The following is an 18,855-nucleotide window of genomic DNA, read 5'->3' on the forward strand; positions in this document are numbered from 1 at the left end:
GGGGTGTTCGGCTCATCCCTAGTAAAGGGCCCTCATTCCTCCGAATGCATATGTTTTCATTGTTCTCCCTTTTTCTATTGATCCCCCAATATGCTAATAAGGAATACAAATCAGTACTAGAGAATAGCAATAGGCAAACTGCACAGACAATGGAGAGTGTCAGCTGTCCAGTTCTCGCTAGGTGCCGCCAGAGGGCGCTGTGTAGTAGGTCGCCGCTCTGGCCAGTGAGCGCTGGTATCGTTGTTCCTCCTCGGGCCGGGGCCACAGATCGGTATTTGTTGTCCTGGGGCCAGGTCTGTGCGCCGCCGGGGGGATGGCGGAGGCCGGGGTGTCGGCTGCTGAGGTGGTGGCTGAGACGAGGAGAGTCGGTGGCGGGGAGGCCGAGCCCCGAAGTCCCGGGTGGAATGAGTCTCAGTTACGTTCTTATCAGTTTCAGAGCCGACAGATCCCGCGGCTGCAGCACTCTGACCCTAGAGCGGAAGAGATGATCGATAACGAGGTGAGGAAGTGTCCGACCCCCTCGTATTGTGTGTGGGACCCCCTGATCACCTGCTGTGCCTAGTGCCATGGAGAGGTCACGTAGTCAATGGGGGAGGGGGAGGAGGTGCTATCCTGGGGGGCAGAGGTCAGGGGAGAGTTACCAGCTGGGTAGGGGGGGTCCATCTAAGGGGCAGAGTGAGACAGGTGGGCTGTTAACAATGGGTAGAGTGGAATAATTGGGCTGCCAGACACTTGGAGCGCAGCAGGTGAGAAAGCTGGGTGGTCGGAGCGCTGCAGATGGGTCATCAGGTGGTTGTAGTGCAGCAGGTAGGTCACCGACCTGGTGGTTAGAGCTGGTCTGGTCAGCGACAAGGTGGGTAGAGTAGAATAGGTGGGCTGGCAGACACTTGTAGTGCAGCAGGTGAGAGACATGGTCGGTCGGAGCATGACAGGTGAGCATTAAGTTGGAGCGCTGCAGATGCGACACCAGGTGGTCGTAGCGTGGCAGGTAGGTCACCGACCCGGTGATTAGAGCAGGGCACGTTGTCTACAAGATGGGTAGAGTAGAATAGGTGGGCTGGTATAGAGGTCCTCACAGCCCTGCAAAAATGAAAAGCCAGCAGCTACACATACTGCAGCTGCTGACTTTTAATAATAGGACACTTACCTGCCCTGCAGTCCAGCGATGTCGGTACCACAGCTGATGTTTCCATCAGCTGTTGGGTGCTGCCACCGCCATTGCTTGTAAGAGAGCCCGGCAGTGCAGCATTAAGGCTTCATGCTGGGTCCCTACTGCGCATGCGTGAGGCACTGCTGGGCTCTCCTACTGGCTCGGCGGCAGGGGAAGCCACTGACATAATATGCCGTGACCTGGACTCCTGGAAGCAGGGGCAGGATACCTGTTGAAGACAGGTATGTGTCTCCCCCTGAGAGGTGCCAAATGTGGCATCGGAGGGGGGAAGGAGACAAATGAGGGGACCACTTTAATGCTGCTTATTTGGTGTAGCAGGGAAGTTGCATGGTGTGTGGAAGTCATCAGATTATAGCCAATGCTTTTTATAGACTTGTGTTTAGTTTATTGGGGCAGTTCTTTAGAATGTCCCTCTGTCCATATAGATCAGGGATCTGCAATTAGCACACCTCCAGCTGTTGCAAAACTACACGTCCCATCATGCCTCTGCCTCTGGGTGTCATGCTTGTAGCTGTCCGTCTTGCTATGCCTCATGGGACTTGTAGTTCTGCAACAGCTGGAGGTCCGTTAATTGCCTATCCCTGATATAGATGTTTGGTTTCCTTGTAGATTGATTTATGGTGGATTCAGATACCAAAAGGGCATTTTGGAAATGAACTCCTTCACAGCAGAGCTGCACGATTCTGGCTAAAATGAGAATCACTTTTTTTTTTGCTTGCAATAAAGATCATGATTCTCTCTCGATTCTTGCTGGCGTAACATCAACTTTTTCACATTACAAAAAGAATTTGGACTAACTTTACTGTTTAGTTTTTTATTTTTTTATTTAAATTCATTGAAGTATATTTTTGCTTTTAAAAGGCCGCTGTGCAAATACAGTGTCACATGGCAACAACTGCCATTTTATTCTCTAGGGTCTCTGCTAAAAATATAAATGTAATGTTTGGGGGTTCCACATAACTTTCTAGTAAAAAAAAATACTGGTTTTAACTTGTAAGCAACGAGTCTCAGAAAAAGGTTTAGTCTTTAACCACTTGCCGACCAGCCTCCGTCATTATACTGTGGCAGGTTGGCACGATTCTGTGAGCCATAGTAGCTGTATGTCTGCTCCTTTTAAGCAGGATAGCGGGGGCGAGAGCGCGTTTTTTTAAGTGTTTTTTTTTTTTTCAATGGGATCAAAAAGGTTGGTGAGCTGCATTTTTGGGCGTTTATCTGCGTTTTTAGGTGTTTTTTGACATTAGAGCATTTTTTCCAGCTGAAAAACTCCTCTCAGAACCCACTAGTTTTGGTGTTTTTATTCATTTGTTTTACACCCAAAAAAATGCACCAGCCAAAAACAGCAGCTGTAAAAACGCCCCAAAATGTCCAGTGTGCATGATAATTGTAAACCGGACAAATGGGGTGAATCTCCCTGACGGGGTCACAGACACTAATAAGAATCTGATAGGTGTTCTAAATCTCAACTTCATCCAAAACTATAAAAAAAATGTATAGCCTTTGGTTATACTTTAAACGAAACATTCCAATGTGTTATTTGTGAACTATGATGTAGAATTTTCAGCACTTTTCTTTCCTAAAGAGAACCTCTGTCCAGACTGTACACATCTATAGCTGTAGTTTGGTTATTTTTTATTTATTTTTTTGGCTTTGATTCAGCAAACTTACCTGTAATGAATGAAGTGTATTCCACATCTAGCTGACCTCTGCATACTGGAGAAATGTCTGAACTTCTGCGTGCGATCTCGTCCGGACGTTTGAAATTTTTTCTTATTTCTTTTTCTTATTTAAATGTTACTTTTTATTTTGACACTTTTCCTGATTGGTGAGAAGGCTGTCCTCAGGGCAGTGAGTTCAACAGCAGTAAAACCTAATCCTCCCCCATAACCTCCAGAACTAAAGCATTGTTTTTGGTATATATACTATAACCACTTACCTTGTGCCTTACATTTTTGAGTGGCGAGGTGGTGTACACTTATTTCTCTTTCGTTCATTGACGGACACAGCTCCTTTAAATCTTGACCGTAGACAGTCCAAGATTTAAAGGTGCTGTGTCCATCAATGAACTTCAGAGAAAAGGATTTTACGGTGGGTACAAAAATCCTATTTTCTTTAGTGCTGTTTAAAACCACTTCCCACCCGGCCAATGCACATATACGGCCGGGTGGGAGCCATCTACTTCTGATAGGACGTTCAGGAACGTCCTTCAGAAAGAGCGGGATCGCGCGGACACGGCGCATCTCAGATCGGCAGGAGGGCTCTGTGATTGGCCCTCCTGATCACGTGACGGCCGTGTCCAATCACGGCCGTCATGTGATGTAAACAAACAGCCGGTTGCTAGGCGATCGGCTCCTCCTCTCCTCACACAGAAGTCATCGCTGAGGAGAGGAGATCGCTGCAGCCGGCTGATGATCAGTGAGTATGAGCTGTTTTTTACAGCTTTTTACTCACTGATCATCAGTCTAGTGTAAACACACAACACACCACACAGTATAAACACAATGTCCCCACATATGTCCCCAAAACGCACATGTCCCCAAATAATAAAAACACATATCCCTAATAATAAAAACATGTCCCACTAAAATCACATGTCCAAATGATTATCTGCACACATATGTACGTGATCACCTGCACACATATGTACATGATCATTTGCGTACATATGTCCGTGATCACACAAACCAATTATTATACACTTAACGGAATTTTTTTTACCAAAAACATGTAGCAGAATACATTTTGGCTTAAATTTATGACACAATTTGATATTATTGGATTTCTTTTAAAATGGAAAAAAGAAAATATTGTTTTTTTTCCAAATTTCCGCTTTTTTTGCGCTTATATCGCAAAAAATAAAAAATGGAGTCGTGAATAAATGACACCAAAATAAAGCTCTATTTGTGCGAACAAAATGATAAAAATGTCATTTGGGTACAGTGTAGCATGACCGCGCAATTGTCACTGAAAGCGCTAGAGCGATGAAAGCTAAAAATTGGGCTGGGAAGGAAGTGGGCGAAAGTGCCCTGTATTGTAGTGGTTAAGAACATTACTGCATTAATCGCCCTTGGGTGGCCACTGCGCACAATAAAGGAATTGAACAAACCTCTTCTCAGATGGCTCGGTATATAAGCACAGTGTACAGAGCTTATCCAACCCTGGACAACTCCGAGGTCATGACCAATCGCAAATGTATACTGTGTAGTATTTACATTGGTAAGCCCGCCCCTTTTTCTTACAACCGAGTAAAGAGGAACTAATGAATGAATGGTTTATTAAAGTTGTTTCCATTAAAGTGTCTAGGTGACAGTTGATCCTTCCTTGCTGACCCTGGAACTGAAGGACCTGCTGGAGGCCGCCTCTCCTCGCTCTCCCGCTGACATTCAGCGGCTGTTGGAGGAAAATAGACGATCGGAACCAGTAAATGCCGCGCCTCCTGTTCCCCTCTTTCGGCTGCCCAGCACCTTGTGTACCCTCTCTGCATCGCTGCTGGCTTCCTTCCTCTTCTCTCCTGCTGCTATAGGGGGGGAGTTTAGGATGGAGAGTGGAAAAGGGGCTGATAAATGTTATTTACTGGCCCTTCCTTTTCTGAAAAAACACATTGAGAGATCGATACAGATAACTCACTCTATTCATTTATAACTGAAGCATAGTAAGTTGTTTTTGCTATGCTTCCGTTTGTCAGTGAACAGGAAGCCACTCGGCACAGAGCACTTTCCATTGAGTCACTGTCCAGTGCTGCTGAGGCTGCAGAGAAAGGGAATCTCTGGCCTAATAAACTACTGGCACTGTCCACTGATCTACTGATAGTAACCACTGCCCTACTGGCATTGTCCACTTTTAAAGTAGTGTTAGTTTATATTTTTACAGTGACTTTTGTATTTTTAAGTTTTCTTTACCATTCAGTTAGGCCTTGCTAGTTAATTTCTTTAACCACTCAAGGACCGCCCGCCGTCGTTATACGTCAGCTGTTTGAAGAGGAATAGCGGGGTTATGGCAGCAGATAGCTGCCATTACACCAATATCCTCTACTGCGGGTGGTCCACTTTCAGATAAAAGTGGTCTCTGCTGCGGATTCGCTGCAAGATCACTTTTATCAGGGGTGTGAGAGGACGTCCCCCCTAGTGAGTTTTTAGAGGAGTTTTTCAGCTGTAAAAATGCTCTAACTCTGATAAAAGCTGAAAAATGTGGTTATTCATCGTTTATCAGTGTTTTTGAGCCATATACGTTTTTGTGGGAGTATAGTTTTGCTTAAAAAAACGCTACTGCAAAAATGCCGCAAAACTCATTCTACAGCTACCTGCAGCTAACGCTACTGTTTGTTATAATGTCCTGTGTGCATGAGGTCTCATCATAGCCCACATTTTGACTGTCTCTTCTAGTTCTCTAAAGGAGAAGATTAATAAACCGCACCCAATATTGTGCCCTTTCACAGAGCCAGTTACTATTGAAGACAATTATTTCGGTCATTGTAAGAACAATAAACCAAAGCAAACCAACAGGGTATACAAAGGTTGAGAGAATAAAAAGGAATGGGGGTGGGGGATCATTGGATAAGGGTCACCTCATTGAACCGATTGAAAAAATGGTGGAGTGATCTCATGGAAAGACCAAGGATTGGCTGGTGTTTTTGGAAAATATAATATACTGTCATGTCCAATTCTGTACACTACCTCCAGCAATACAGAATGGAAACATTGGGGCAGAATAGATTTTCCAAAAAATGGCACATATATTAGAGCCTATGTCAACGGGCTTTGAGCTTGTGTCGGTGGTACCAGTTTGGGATGCTTCGAAACCCAACTCAGACCCACCATCATATATGGCTAAGCCCCTGTACACACGGTCGGAGATTTTGCCAACCAAATCCGTCGCATTTTGCCCGTCGGATTTAGTCCGACGGATTGTGTCCGAAACTGTTGCATACACACGGTCGGGCCAAGTTGGCGAAAAATCCGATCTTTCAGAACGTGATGACGTAATTTCGTTACGATGGGACTACATTCAGGCTAGTAGCCAATAGCTTTGATGTAGGAATTTGATCTGAGCATGCGTGACACTTGGTCCGATGAAAATGCTCTACACATGATCGGATTAGGTCCGTCCGGCCCAGTTGGTCGGGAAATATTTCCAACATGTTGGAAAATTGGGTCAGACGGAGATTCGGACAGAATCAGTCCGATGCATACCACACACAGTCGGATTATCTGACGACACGGTCCGATAGGACGCATTCCGACAGATTCTCCGACCGTGTGTACAAGGGCTTAGTGGGAGGTGGATCTTGGGTTTTCATTGGATGCAGCTGATTGGGATAAGATTTGGATCACAACTAACTTTATCTTCACAAAATATAGCTGCCTTAGACAAATGACCAAGTACTCACGTGGTGGTATTTGGTCCCTGTCAGAATTGCGGAATATCCTTTAAATTATTCTCCATCTTGTTTTTGTGGCTGTGGTGATCTAGGATCACATCTCCACACTAGGTGGGATTGCCCGGTAGCAAAACATTTCTGGAAAGATGTATTTCTGAGGGATTTCAAACAGTGTTTAAAGCATATCAATTCTGATCCTACAATAGCACTTTTAAACTTAAAACCGGCCGCTCTCTCCTACCGCCAACTCAAACTCCTATTACAGATCACTACAGCCGCAAAACAGTTGCCAAAGCTTGGAAATCCCCGTCTTTAATAATTGCTGAAACTAAAAATAGAAGCAATCAAGCAATGATCCATGCCAAAACAGAGGCTATAACTCAAGATAAATATTTCAACTTTAATATGTGTGGATATCTGTGTGCGTTGAAATATGTGGAATCCTGCGTGACTCACTTTTTGCCTTCCAATGTTAATGCTTCCCTACCAAGACCTTGGTAATCTCGATTTATACTTCCATTCTCTGCATTCATGGTATGTGTTTATTACCATGTACTACCCCGGGAACCCCTACTACCTCTCATTTCTTTCTTCCCTATCTATTTTTTCTCTTAAGACTACTTTTATCTTCTTTCTCTCTTCTACTTTTTCCCCTTATTCTCTCTCCCTCTTTTAATTTATTCTTTATATAGTTCTGGTAGCAAAACTTTTTTTTTTTCTTTGGTTATCATTATACCAATGGTACATGGTTCCAATATGTAGATTCTATAATAAATTATTTTTTATTTTATTTAAAAACGATACTTTTAATAATTAAGACTTTTGCACAAATATGGTGTGACAGAAAGTTCGCAAAATACACAAAGAGCAGATCTGTGCAAAACCATTTCACAGAGCAGGTAAGTATATCATGTTTGTTATTTTAATGTAAAAAAAAATAATACTTGAAGATTTTTCACCTTTTAGCGCATTCTATCCTTTAAAGTGAAAAACCTTTTGTGCTGCAGCTTCCCCCCTTACCTGAGCCCGATCCAATCCAGTGATGTTCAGTGGCTTGCGCTGCTGTCTCGCTCCTCATTGGGCAGATTGATTGCGGCTCCCGCTGCTGTCAGTCAAATGCTGTGATGGTGGTGGGGCGGAGTCGCACTGTCTGTGTCAATGGACACAGCAGCGGGGCTCAGGAACGAGCACCCACGGGGGGAGGGGGGGGGGCACCTGCTCAAGAGGAGGAACCTGGAGTGCTGGCGGGGGAACCTAGAAGAAGGGGATCAGGGCTGCTCTGTGCAAAACCATTGCACAGAGCAGGTAAGTATAACATGTTTGTTTTCTTAAGAAAAAAAAAAAATATCTTAAAGCAATATTAAACCTTAAACTAATGCCAGGGTTTTACCCTGTAGAGCACTTTTAACAAAAGATCAGCTCTCTCACATAAATTCCATGCTTCATCAATATGCCCTTACTCATCAGTAGGCAACACAGCAAAAGCTTATTATACAGAGATCCCTGCACTGGTACTTAAAATGAGCTGTACTGCATTACCTGACTAAGGTCATAGACACGTTCCTAATTCTACATCACTATGGGCTGAATGCAATCTCATCATTGCAGAACGACACCAGCCTGCACTAGTCATTGATCACTGGCAAATTCAGTTGTCTGTAATCATTTTCAGTATATTAAACGCTGGGCACGTTTCAGGTTCTTCCTGTTCTGTTTTAGTTGCCTTTAGCACACTGATGGTTCTGACACATGCATTCATACCAGTGGTCTTTGTTGAGACACTCTATGGATGAAATGAATGCTGCTGCAGTCAAATGAAGAGATTCCACTTATAGCAGTAGTGTATACATCGAATAACTCACTAGTGTCGAGGAGAATGAGATCTGTAAACCATAAGGGGAGCAAAGGAATGAGGAAGAACAGTGAAGGGGAGGAAGAAAACTTGGAATACTCGTCTTAGAATCTTGGAGGGAAATTTCCCTGTATGTCAAGATTTGCATCACCGCTTCACAAGGAACCAGATCTACATTTTTTACAGATACGAGATCTGTGAATGTGTGTGGCTGTAGCCTACAAATCTACAAAATGTGATGCTGACACGTTCTGCAGCTAACCAGCAGAAATCCATCCTCCCACACGCTTCACTCTTTGCTGTCTATGCATTGGTAGATATTCAAGAGAACATTTGTATGATTGTTCATAGGAAATGATTTGTACATTCAATGACTGGACGAATGTCGTTTTTGAAAGTACTGCTGTCCGCTGAAAGCAGATCACGTGAGTGCGGAATGAACTGTAAAAAGTATTGCTTTTACCATTCGGTTTTGGAATGATGGAATTTCCTGAACAAAAAACACATAGGCTGTTAGACAGTTGGATCGAGTAAAATTTTCAATCCTGCAACTTCTCATTTTCTCATCACGATGGTTAAAAATTCAATTTGATTTGATCCCGCTAACAGAATATGGAATTATCTTAAAATGAAGAATTTGAAATGAAAATTGAAATTCAACCAGTGTATAGCCAGCAGTTCCAGCAGCCGCATTGTCGAATTTCTTGTGAAATAATAAACCGTGGATAACTAGGTATATGGAGGATATTCTCAACTCCAAGAAGATGGCTTTTAGAGTGGGTAATAGGGAGGAGTTACAAATTATTCAGAAGGACCTGAGGATAAAGATTAGAGAGGCTAAGGAAAAATATATAGAAGAAAGCTGAAGTGGACAAAACAAAGAGAAAAAGGTCTGGAGTGGCATGAGAACCATTACAGGTCTTAAGCAGGTTGGTGAAGGGACTTAGGGGTGATGTGGAGAGGGCAAATGAACGGATCCATTTTTTGAATAGGTTTGATTCGGAGGCCTTAGCTTTAAGTCTTTCAGAGTGATCACAAAGCTGTAGGAGAGTAGAGTTGCGGACTGTACCCTCCTCTCCTCATACTACATGTTCTTCCTCCTTTAATCTGTGTTCTGATTCACCCCTATTTGATACTTTTACTGGTGGTTCTTTTTATAAGAACAGCTCTACCTCTCCTTTACGGGAAAGTGCATCAATGTCTTACAGTTGATCATGTGAGTAGACAGTTGAGGAGACCTAAGGCAGTAAAATCAGCAGGCCCTGATGGTGTTAGTCCCAGGGTGCTTGGGGCATGTGCAGACCAGCTGGGGAATGTTCTTCAGCGGGTCTTTTAACTTGAATCTAAGTCTACGAAAGGTTCCTGTGTTGTGGAAGAAGTCCTGTCTTGTCCCTGTGCCCAAGACTCCAAGGATTATAGATCCGTGGCTTTGGCCTCCCACATCATGAAGACCTTGGAGAGACTTGTTTTATATCAGTTAGGGCTAGGGTTGCACCGATACCACTTTTTTTAAGACCAAGTACAAATACTTTTTTCAAGTACTCGCTGATACCGATTGCAGCACATGTGGCTGCGACCCACACCCCTGCCAGCTTACCTTCCGCTGCTGCCAGGACTCGCTCTCCACTGCTGCTAGGACTCGGTCTCCGCTCCACCCACTGACTACCGGGAGCGAACGCGGCCGCCTCTTAAAGCAAAGGTATCGGATTAGGAATAGGGAGCATTTGCCCCAGTACAAGTACTCTGGCAAATACCCAGTATTGGCACCGATACTGGTATCGGTATCAGTGCAACCCTAGTTACAACCCATGGTTAGTAAATGCTTAGACCCGTTGCAGTTTGCATACCAGCCAAGACTGGGGTTTGAGGATACTATAATTTACATGCTAAATAACATGTATGCACACCTGGATAAGTCAGCAAGCTCTGTGAGGGTCGTGTGTGTTTATTTTTTTTTTTAAATTTTTTTTTTTTTTTACTTCTACAGTGCTTTTAATACTATCAGGCCAGATCTTTTGGGCAAGAAACTAGCAGCAATACAGGTTGACGTTTCTCTTGTGTCATGGATTTGCAAGACTGTGTGCCAGATAGATCAGCAATATTGGGGTTCCACAGGGGACCGTTCTCTCCCTTTCTTTTTACTGTCTTTACCACTGAGTTCAGCTACGACAGTCTCTCGAGGGTGGATAAAAATCAATGGTTTTTATTTTTTTTTTTTGTTTTTTTAATCAGATTTTTATTTAATTTTTTTTGTTTGCTGACAGCTTATTATTCTAAATAAGAAACCTTTATTTTGTTTGCAATTGTTAAAGGTTCTAACTACCAGCAAGAATAAGTGTTTACATTTAAGAAGCACCTGTCATTTCAGATCCATCATGAGCGCGTTTTAGTGCGCATCCACTCACCTGCTGCTGCCCCGTCTCTCGCCTTGTGTCACTGCCGCCACACCAGCCATCCCATTAAAGTGAATGGGATTGTCTGTGGGTTGGGGGGGGGGGGGGCTGCTGCAGGACAGAGATGACAGTTGCTCTTTAACCACTTGCTTACTGGGCACTTAAACCCCCCTCCTGTCCAGACCAATTTTCAGCTTTCAGCGCTGTCGCACTTTGAATGACAGTTGCGCGGTCATGCAACACTGTACCCAAATTAATTTTTATCATTTTTTTCCCCACAAATAGAGCTTTCTTTTGGTGGTATTTGATCACCTCTGCGGTTTTAATTTTTTGTTAAAAAAATGTAAAGACCGAAAAAAAAAAAAAAGAGATATATGTATATATTTATTTTTTGTTATAAAATTTTGCAAACAGGTAATTTTTCTCCTCCATTGATGTACGCTGATGAGGCGACAGTGATGGGCACTGATTGCTCACACTGATAGGCAGCACTGCTAGGTGACACTCATTGGCACCACTGGTGGGCATTGATAGGTGGCAGTGGCAAGTGACAATGACAGGTGGCACTAGCAAGGGCTACTGAATGGCACAGAGGAGGCAGTTGTGCCTCCTTCCTCTTCGGGACTGATGTCCCTTTAACATAAGCTGGTGATGGACTTTTTTTTCCTTCTCCCTCTGTCAGCGTGAGGAGAAAAAAAAAACACGAAATCACTAGCTTTTGTTTACATCATGTGATCAGCTGTCATTGGCTGACAGCTGATCACATGGTAAGGGGCCGGTGTCTTATCATATAAGGTCCCCCATCAGATAGCGTCCGCTGTGTACTGCGCATGCCGATGATGAACGGCGCCTGCGCACTGAGTCCAGGCGAGCGGCCGTCTAATTTTCACAACCCTATGTCCGCTTGAATGGTAGGGGTTCCACCTCCACTCACGGCGCAGGCGCCGTTCAGCTTTGGAAATTTTACGAAGCTTCTTCTGCCCTGTACTGTGCATGCGCAGTACGGGGCGGACGCTATATGATGGCCGGACTGAATATGCCAGAACACCGGTACCTCAGTGACTCGGTGATCACAGCGCGCTCCCTGCAGGGTGCGTTCACAGGGGAGGACGTCATATGACGGCCTCCCAGAAATTGAGGTCTGTGCTGTAGCTGTCATTCGGCTATGGCCCGGACCTTAAGTGGTTAAAAATGATGATTTAAATGAAATCCACCCTGCTCTCTTGTCATGCGGTAGTGGGATGTATTAGAGATGGGGAAGATGAGTATAGGACTGGTGGAGAGCTTTCTCACATGGTGTGAGGTTAATCATCTAGATCTAAATGTGACAGACTAAGGAGCTGGTTGTGGATTTCAGAAAGAAGCCACCAGTGACCCCAATATCCATCTGAGGAGTGGATGTGGAGGTAGTAAAGGGTTACAAGTATCTGGGGTGCTCAAAGATAATAAGCTGGACTGGAGAAGAACACTGAGATGCGCTATACAAAGTTCCAGAGCTACCTCTATTTTTTCAGGAGACTGAGGTTTTTTTATGCTGAAGATGTTTTATGAGCCTGTGGTGGCCAGTGGTCTCTTGTATGCAGTGGCATGCTGGGGAAGCAGGTTTACAATGTCCGACACTAACAGACTCAACTAACTGATTCTCAAGGCCAGTGATGTTGTTGGTTTGAAATTGGAGTCTTTTACAACAGTGTTGGAGAGGAGAATGTGTGCAAGTTACATTCAATCTTGGACAACTCCTCCCACCCGCTCCACAATACGCTGGTCAATCTGTAGGATACCATCAGTGACAAAGTGTTATGCCCACGATGCGATACAGGAAATCATTTTTGCCTGTGGCAATCAAGATATATGCCATATTGGTGTATAACGCACATTTTTTCCCCCCTGAAAATAGGGGCCAAATCATGGGCGTGTGTTATACGACGATATAGGTTGCCTAGGAGGGGGCAAGCGTCGCCGGATTTCACGGAGCCGGATCTCCTGTGTACTCTGCTTGGCTCGCGCTCACGCCCAGTCCCGCCTCCTGGGCGGCTCCTAGCATCGATGTCACGTATCCCAGCGTGGGACTGGTGTTATGCTCATCATAGGAGGTGGGCCAAGAGGCGGGACTGGTGTGACTGCGAGCTGAGCCGAGTACACATTGGGCACTGGCGAGGCTGCAGTGACGGGCACTGGCGAGGCTGCTAACTGCTCTGAGCAGTTAGTTTTGTACAGAGCAGCCCAGATCCTCCTCTTCTCTGGTCGAATTGTTGTCCCTGTTATATTTCAAAAAAGAGCTTTTATTTATTTTAGTGGTTTCGTGGGACTTCCACTTGGCAGCAAAGTTTTGGCAAATCATGTGCTTTGGAATGGTGAATTGAGCAGCTACAATAAAGTTAGACTCTGCATTGTAGATGACATGATTAGAGCAATATTTACACTGCTTGAAGGCTTGGAAATAACACACTGCCTTCTGCACTTAAAGTTCACAAACCCAAACATTGCTCAGGAATGTGTATCCCCATTATTAATCTCCGCTTAGATCAATTTCACAGATACCGTAGGCTTGTCACTTGTAAATGTGTAACAAGCCAATCCTGCGATGACTCTTCTAGTACTAATGTGAACCTGAGCAAAGAGATAACATGTCCGGTACAGCAAGCTTGAATGGCAGACTTGAGTCCTAGTTAATGAACCACTACTTGTGTATCATTTGTTTTCCAAGCCTTCCAGGTTACCAGTCGTGCTGTTTTCTTTCCTGAGATCGATTAGCAGGCTGTGTTCTCTGGCCACGTTTTTACCTCACATGCCGCGTTAGCACATTTCCATCTTCTACCTATATGTTAAAGCAAGCCTGTGCTTCAAAAAAGGGAACACAAGTTGAAGGCTATCAGATTTTTTTCCCCCAGCGGGAGGGGATGAAGGAGCACCTGGGGGGTAACACAAGAGTATGTGAAGAGGGTTATGCAGGATGCACAATATAGTTCAAGGCTTAATAAATTTGCTTGGCAGTATGTGTATTGCAATGGACTTTTTCAGGCATAGGGGCCCTGCTCCGTGCGTTTACGTTTGTACATGCATAAATGTGGAGGTGGGAACCTCCTATATTTTCTTTGGCTGCAACTTAAATTGTTTTACAAAAAAAAACATTTCTTTTAAATCGGAGCTCCATCCAAAGGTAGAAGCTCCCCTTGTTTTCGTCCTCCGCTGCCACATTTAGCACCTTTTCGGGGGGAGCGGACACCTGGCAAAACCAGGTATCGGCACCCACTTCTGTGTAAAATCGCTGCATCTTTGTGCGGTAATCTATGAAACTTCTGGTTCCTCCTCCTTCCCTACGCTGCCTTCTGTGAGACACACAGGTCCCAGAAAACAGCTGGACCATTCAGAAAGCAAAACGTGAGTCGCGCAGTAGGAAACGGGCTGTGAAGCCGCAAGGCTTTACTTCCTGTTGCACTTAGTGAAGATGCCGACGACTGCACCCAGAGCTAGGGGTGCCAACATCGTGGGCTCACTGGACAGATAAGTGTCCTTATGAAAAGTCAGCAGCTGTATTTGTACTGGAACTGGAACTCTGCTTTAACTTTTTTTTTTTTTTTTTTTCCCATTACATAGGGGACAAAAAGTCCTCTATGTGATGATTTTTATGGTGACAGGTTCTCTTTAATGGGACATCCAGAGTCTAAAAGACCCTTCACATCTCCTCTGTGCTTCATTAAATGTAATGCAATGTACATCACACTGCATTAGTCTTTCCTGGCCTTGATGGGGTCAGAAACAAGAAGGGGAGGAGAGCGGACGTGTGCCAGCTCACCTCCCTCCCCTCTTCCTGGCGGAACCCGCTATGCTGATCCAGGGCATGCAAATGGGCAAGCGGAGCTTAGGATACATTACAGGAGGGTAGGGGCAGTATGGAGCATTTTCAGGTGCCAGGTAGAGTATGGAGGGTTATAACCCCCTGCCAGTTTTTTTGTCTTGTATTTCACATTGGGAAGATTTCCCTGCACTTCCTGCCCTATAGCCAAAACAGGAAGCAATAGGAACCCCCCTCCCCCCCCCCCCCCCCCCACAGTGAAAGAATCCTGGGGTATCACTAAAACTAGTGTCCTCGGTGGAAGATTTCCCTCTATTACTGTTCTGATGTCAGAATCCCCAAATTTGGGATTTTCTTTCACTTTCAATGATAAACAGGACAAATCAAGAGCGTGAATCTCAGACAGCAATAAAAACTGACAGGTGTTCTAATTCCTCTCCATTCTATCCAAAACTAGAGAAAAAAAATGTTGCCTTTAGTTCTACTTTGCTTTTACTTCTAAGTTGCAAGGTGGAGCCCCCATGTATCAAACTTGTTTTTTCTGCACTTCCCACAAATGCTGGATTTAGATCTCCAGAATTTGGAGGCCAAGTCAACACCTGTTGAGTTTCTAAATCAATTCTTGAATTTAGAAGACCGGGCCACCATCCCGTGGTCCAGTTCTGATGCTCCCATGCCCATTGTAGGCCCTTTTGGCTGTGGACACGGGTCAGCATGGGCACCATATGCAGCCTTATATGCAACAAACTGCAATGCACTGTGTGTTCTGACCCCTTTCTATCAGAACCTTCAATTTTTTTTTCAGCAATTTGAGCTACAGTAGCTCTTCTGTTGGGTCAGACAACACTGGTCAGCCTTCACTCCCCTTGTGTATCACTGAGCCTTTGACACCCATGACCCTGTTTCTGGTTCACCAGTTTTCCTTCCAAGGACCACTATTGATGAGTCCTGCCCACTGCAGACTGGGAACATCTTACTGGAGCTGCAGTTTTGGAGTTCAAATGATCCAGTTGTCCTGCCATTACAATTTGGCCCCTGTCAGAGTGTCTCAAATCTTTACGCTTGCCCATTTTTTCTGCTTTTAACCCATCAACTTCAGGGACAACATGTTCACTTGCTGCTGGTGGTGCACTGATATGAACATTCTGTTTTAATTAATATCATGAATTTAAATGAATATGAATTCATTTATCGGCACCTTTTTTGAAGCAGTGTTAAAAAATCCCGCTTGCTGCATTTTTGGTGCATGTTTTGTCAGTTTAAAAAAAAAAAAAAAAAAACGCAAAAAATGCACCTCCCTATTGAAAACAGAGGAAGAACACATTACAATTGCATCAGTGTTACATTTTTTTAAGTTACATTACCTATGAAAAACACAATATAAGCACGGTAAAATCATGGGCGATTTCGCCAGCTGTTATCGACGCCTTTTTTTTTTTCGGTACAACGCTGAAAACTCTCTTCACATTGGAGCGATTTGTTTGTTTAAAGTTTAAATCACATGACAAGTCACAGCCTATTGCTGTCAATGGCATTGTTCCAACCAATGTAACGCTGACTGTGCGGCGCCTCACTGATTTGCAAAAGTAGCTCCTACAATACTTTTTCTGATTTCCATTGTGACTTCAATGGACAAATGAAGCTGCACAGATGTCTTTAAAAGAGGCACCTGAAATCTCACAGACCTGCTACTTAGAAATTGTGCTACTTCAAGTGAAGTAGCAGGATTTTAAAGTAGCATCAATGTGAACCAGGGCAGAGTCTGATATTTAAATAGCGAAAACCTGAAAGATTACTGCTGCTACTATGCTTTACCTTTTAGAAAGGGAGCATGGGCAGGCCTGAGCGGCGCTCTGTGTGTCAATTGATGCACACAACCTGGCTCAGAATCAAGAGGAGGCAAGGACAGCTTGGCGGGGGACCCCAGAAGACACTGTTTAGGGACGTTCTGTGTAGTACCATTGCACAGGGCAGGTAAGTATAACATGTTTATTATTTGAATTGAAAAATAAATGTACTTTCTAAACGCTTTCACATCCTTTTTTTCCACTCCTGTTAGCTCACATGTGGTGTTTTCCTTGTGACTGTTACAGCATATTTTTCTTATGGCATTTTAGGTTTACACGTTAACACATCAGAGTTGCTTAACTCAACACCTTGATTTTCTTGTTCTGAAATAGGAACCGGTGGTTCTGACGGAAACGAATCTGGTTCATCCAGCTCTGAAGTGGGATTTAGACTATCTGAAGGACAACATTGGCAATGGGGACTTTTCTGTGTACAGTGCCAACGGCCACAAATTTCTCTATTACGATGAGAAGAAAATGGTGAACTTTAAGACCTTCAAGCCTAAGTCTGTTAGACAAGAAATGAAGTTTCCAGAGTTTGTAGAGAAGCTCAGAGACATAGAACAGAGAGGCGGTGATGAGAGGTAAGATAACCTCATTTTATTGTCACATAACAGCAATGTCTAGCTTGCCACAGAAGCCAAGTGTAAATATCAGATCTTCATAATTAAGTTTTCTTCAACTGGAAAGAGACCTGTAGTAGGGTTTGACCGATTATCGGTGCGGCCAATATTCACTTTTTTAGAAGTGTTGGTCAAAAAACTGACCGATTATTACCAAAATAGCTTCAAGGGGTTTTACCGGGGTGATTCCTGCAGCTGCATGCATCACGTCTGTACTGTTCTTTAGAGCCGACAGTCGGCTTTATTGTAATAACAACCGATGTGGTTCAGAAGCCGCTCAGCTGTTATTACAAGCAGCAGGAGGCCCGAGCAACCAGCCAGTGCATCCGCCGGCTGCCCGAAGACCCGAACAAAGCCACTGCTTCGGGTCTTGGAGCTAATAATCCGGATACAATGTCATGACATCACTTGCATCTTAAAGGCGCTAGTTTTAAAAAATAAAGTATTCAAAAACGCCAGTCTTGACATTTTCAGTACTTTGAAGTGGAGGAGTTTGGGGGTCTTACAGACCCCTGACTTCGCCATAAAGAGTACCTGTCAATGCCTATTACAAGGAATGTAAACATCCCTGATAACCGTGATTTAAAAAAAAAAAAAAAAATGTAAAATGACAGTGTACATTTTTTTTTGTATAAAAAATATTGGCTATTGGCACAAGAGGTGGCCAAAATATCAGTATCCTATCGGCACAGAAAAAATGATATCGGTCGATCCCTAACCTGTAGCTGAAGGACTTGGGAAGTGTTTAATGACAAGATCCTAGATGGCTTTCCTGCTAGATGTTTGCAATGATCATATTCTTGTGTTAGGGCTTGTTCACACTAAGTCTCTAATGCTTAACAAATGCTCCTATAGTGTTAGTATGGGTGTTAAACACGCGTTCATGAGCTTTAGTATGTGCGTTAGACTGGCGTTTTACAAGTGTTAATCATGAGTTAAAAATGCTCCCGAAATGCCCTATGGGCAGTTTTAATGTGTTTGAGTGTTAGGGCATATTAAAACCGCTTCACAGACACCTATTCCATTACAGTTAATAAAGTAAACTTAATGCCCCGCAACTGCCTGCCAGATCGTTTGTGAAGCATTGCCATAGACTTGAATGGGAGGTGTTGAAAGTCTTCAAACGCCTCCTGGCTCGACATGAGGCTTCATGTTTTCATAGTGTGAACAGCAGTGTGTGCTGTCCATTGTATCATTTACAAAGGCGTTTGAGGGGTGTTTTTAACGCCTCTCAAATGCCTGCTTTTAATGCAAGTGTGAACTAAGTCTTTGGGTTTACACATCTCAGATGCCAGAAAGCTGATGTCCCAAGTAAAAGCAACCTGATGTTTTTGGGAGTGGCAGCAATCTTTTGGAAAAATAAAAGCATAAATCTTGCAAGTGTATACTTCGACTAAAATGAAATCTTTTCATCCTCTATCCAGAAACCAAGCAAAAAAAAAAAACCTTAATAAAAATGAAACCTAACCCTTGTATTGCCTACAAGCTCCACCCAGAGTGAATACATTTTTACTGGAGAATAATTGTCGCACCTTTTAGCATTTATTTTCTGCCATAAAGATTTAGTTGGCAGGGCCTTCTGTGTAGTCTCACTCATATCTGTCAGGACTAAGGTCCATTTGTTGCAGTAGAATGTTAGGATTCCACAATAGGTGAAACTGACATCCAGAGCGTTTTATTGTGATCCGACAGTTGAGTCCCACCAAAATGTCAGATCACAATAAACGCTTCACCCATTGTGAAGTCCTCACGAGTGCTCACTACTGGTTCTATTGGCTGTGATATGTCTTGTGACGCAC

At 43.8% G+C, this 18,855-nt stretch overlaps 1 protein-coding gene across 1 annotated transcript in view; it reads left to right on the top strand.

The window, feature by feature from the left end:
* The first annotated feature begins 219 nt into the window (after positions 1-219).
* Positions 220-18,855, top strand: part of HIF1AN (hypoxia inducible factor 1 subunit alpha inhibitor) — a 40,422-nt gene continuing 21,786 nt past the window's right edge. Inside the window, exons 1-2 of the mRNA XM_077454449.1 lie at positions 220-499; positions 16,767-17,017. Coding sequence (XP_077310575.1) covers positions 314-499; positions 16,767-17,017 — 437 coding nt within the window. The 5' untranslated portion in view covers positions 220-313. The remainder of the gene's footprint in view (positions 500-16,766; positions 17,018-18,855) is intronic.

Source organism: Lithobates pipiens, unplaced genomic scaffold, assembly GCF_037356315.1.
Source record: "Lithobates pipiens isolate NorthernLeopardFrog02 unplaced genomic scaffold, aLitPip1_a1.2 Scaffold_25, whole genome shotgun sequence".
Classification (NCBI taxonomy): Eukaryota; Metazoa; Chordata; class Amphibia; order Anura; family Ranidae; genus Lithobates; species Lithobates pipiens.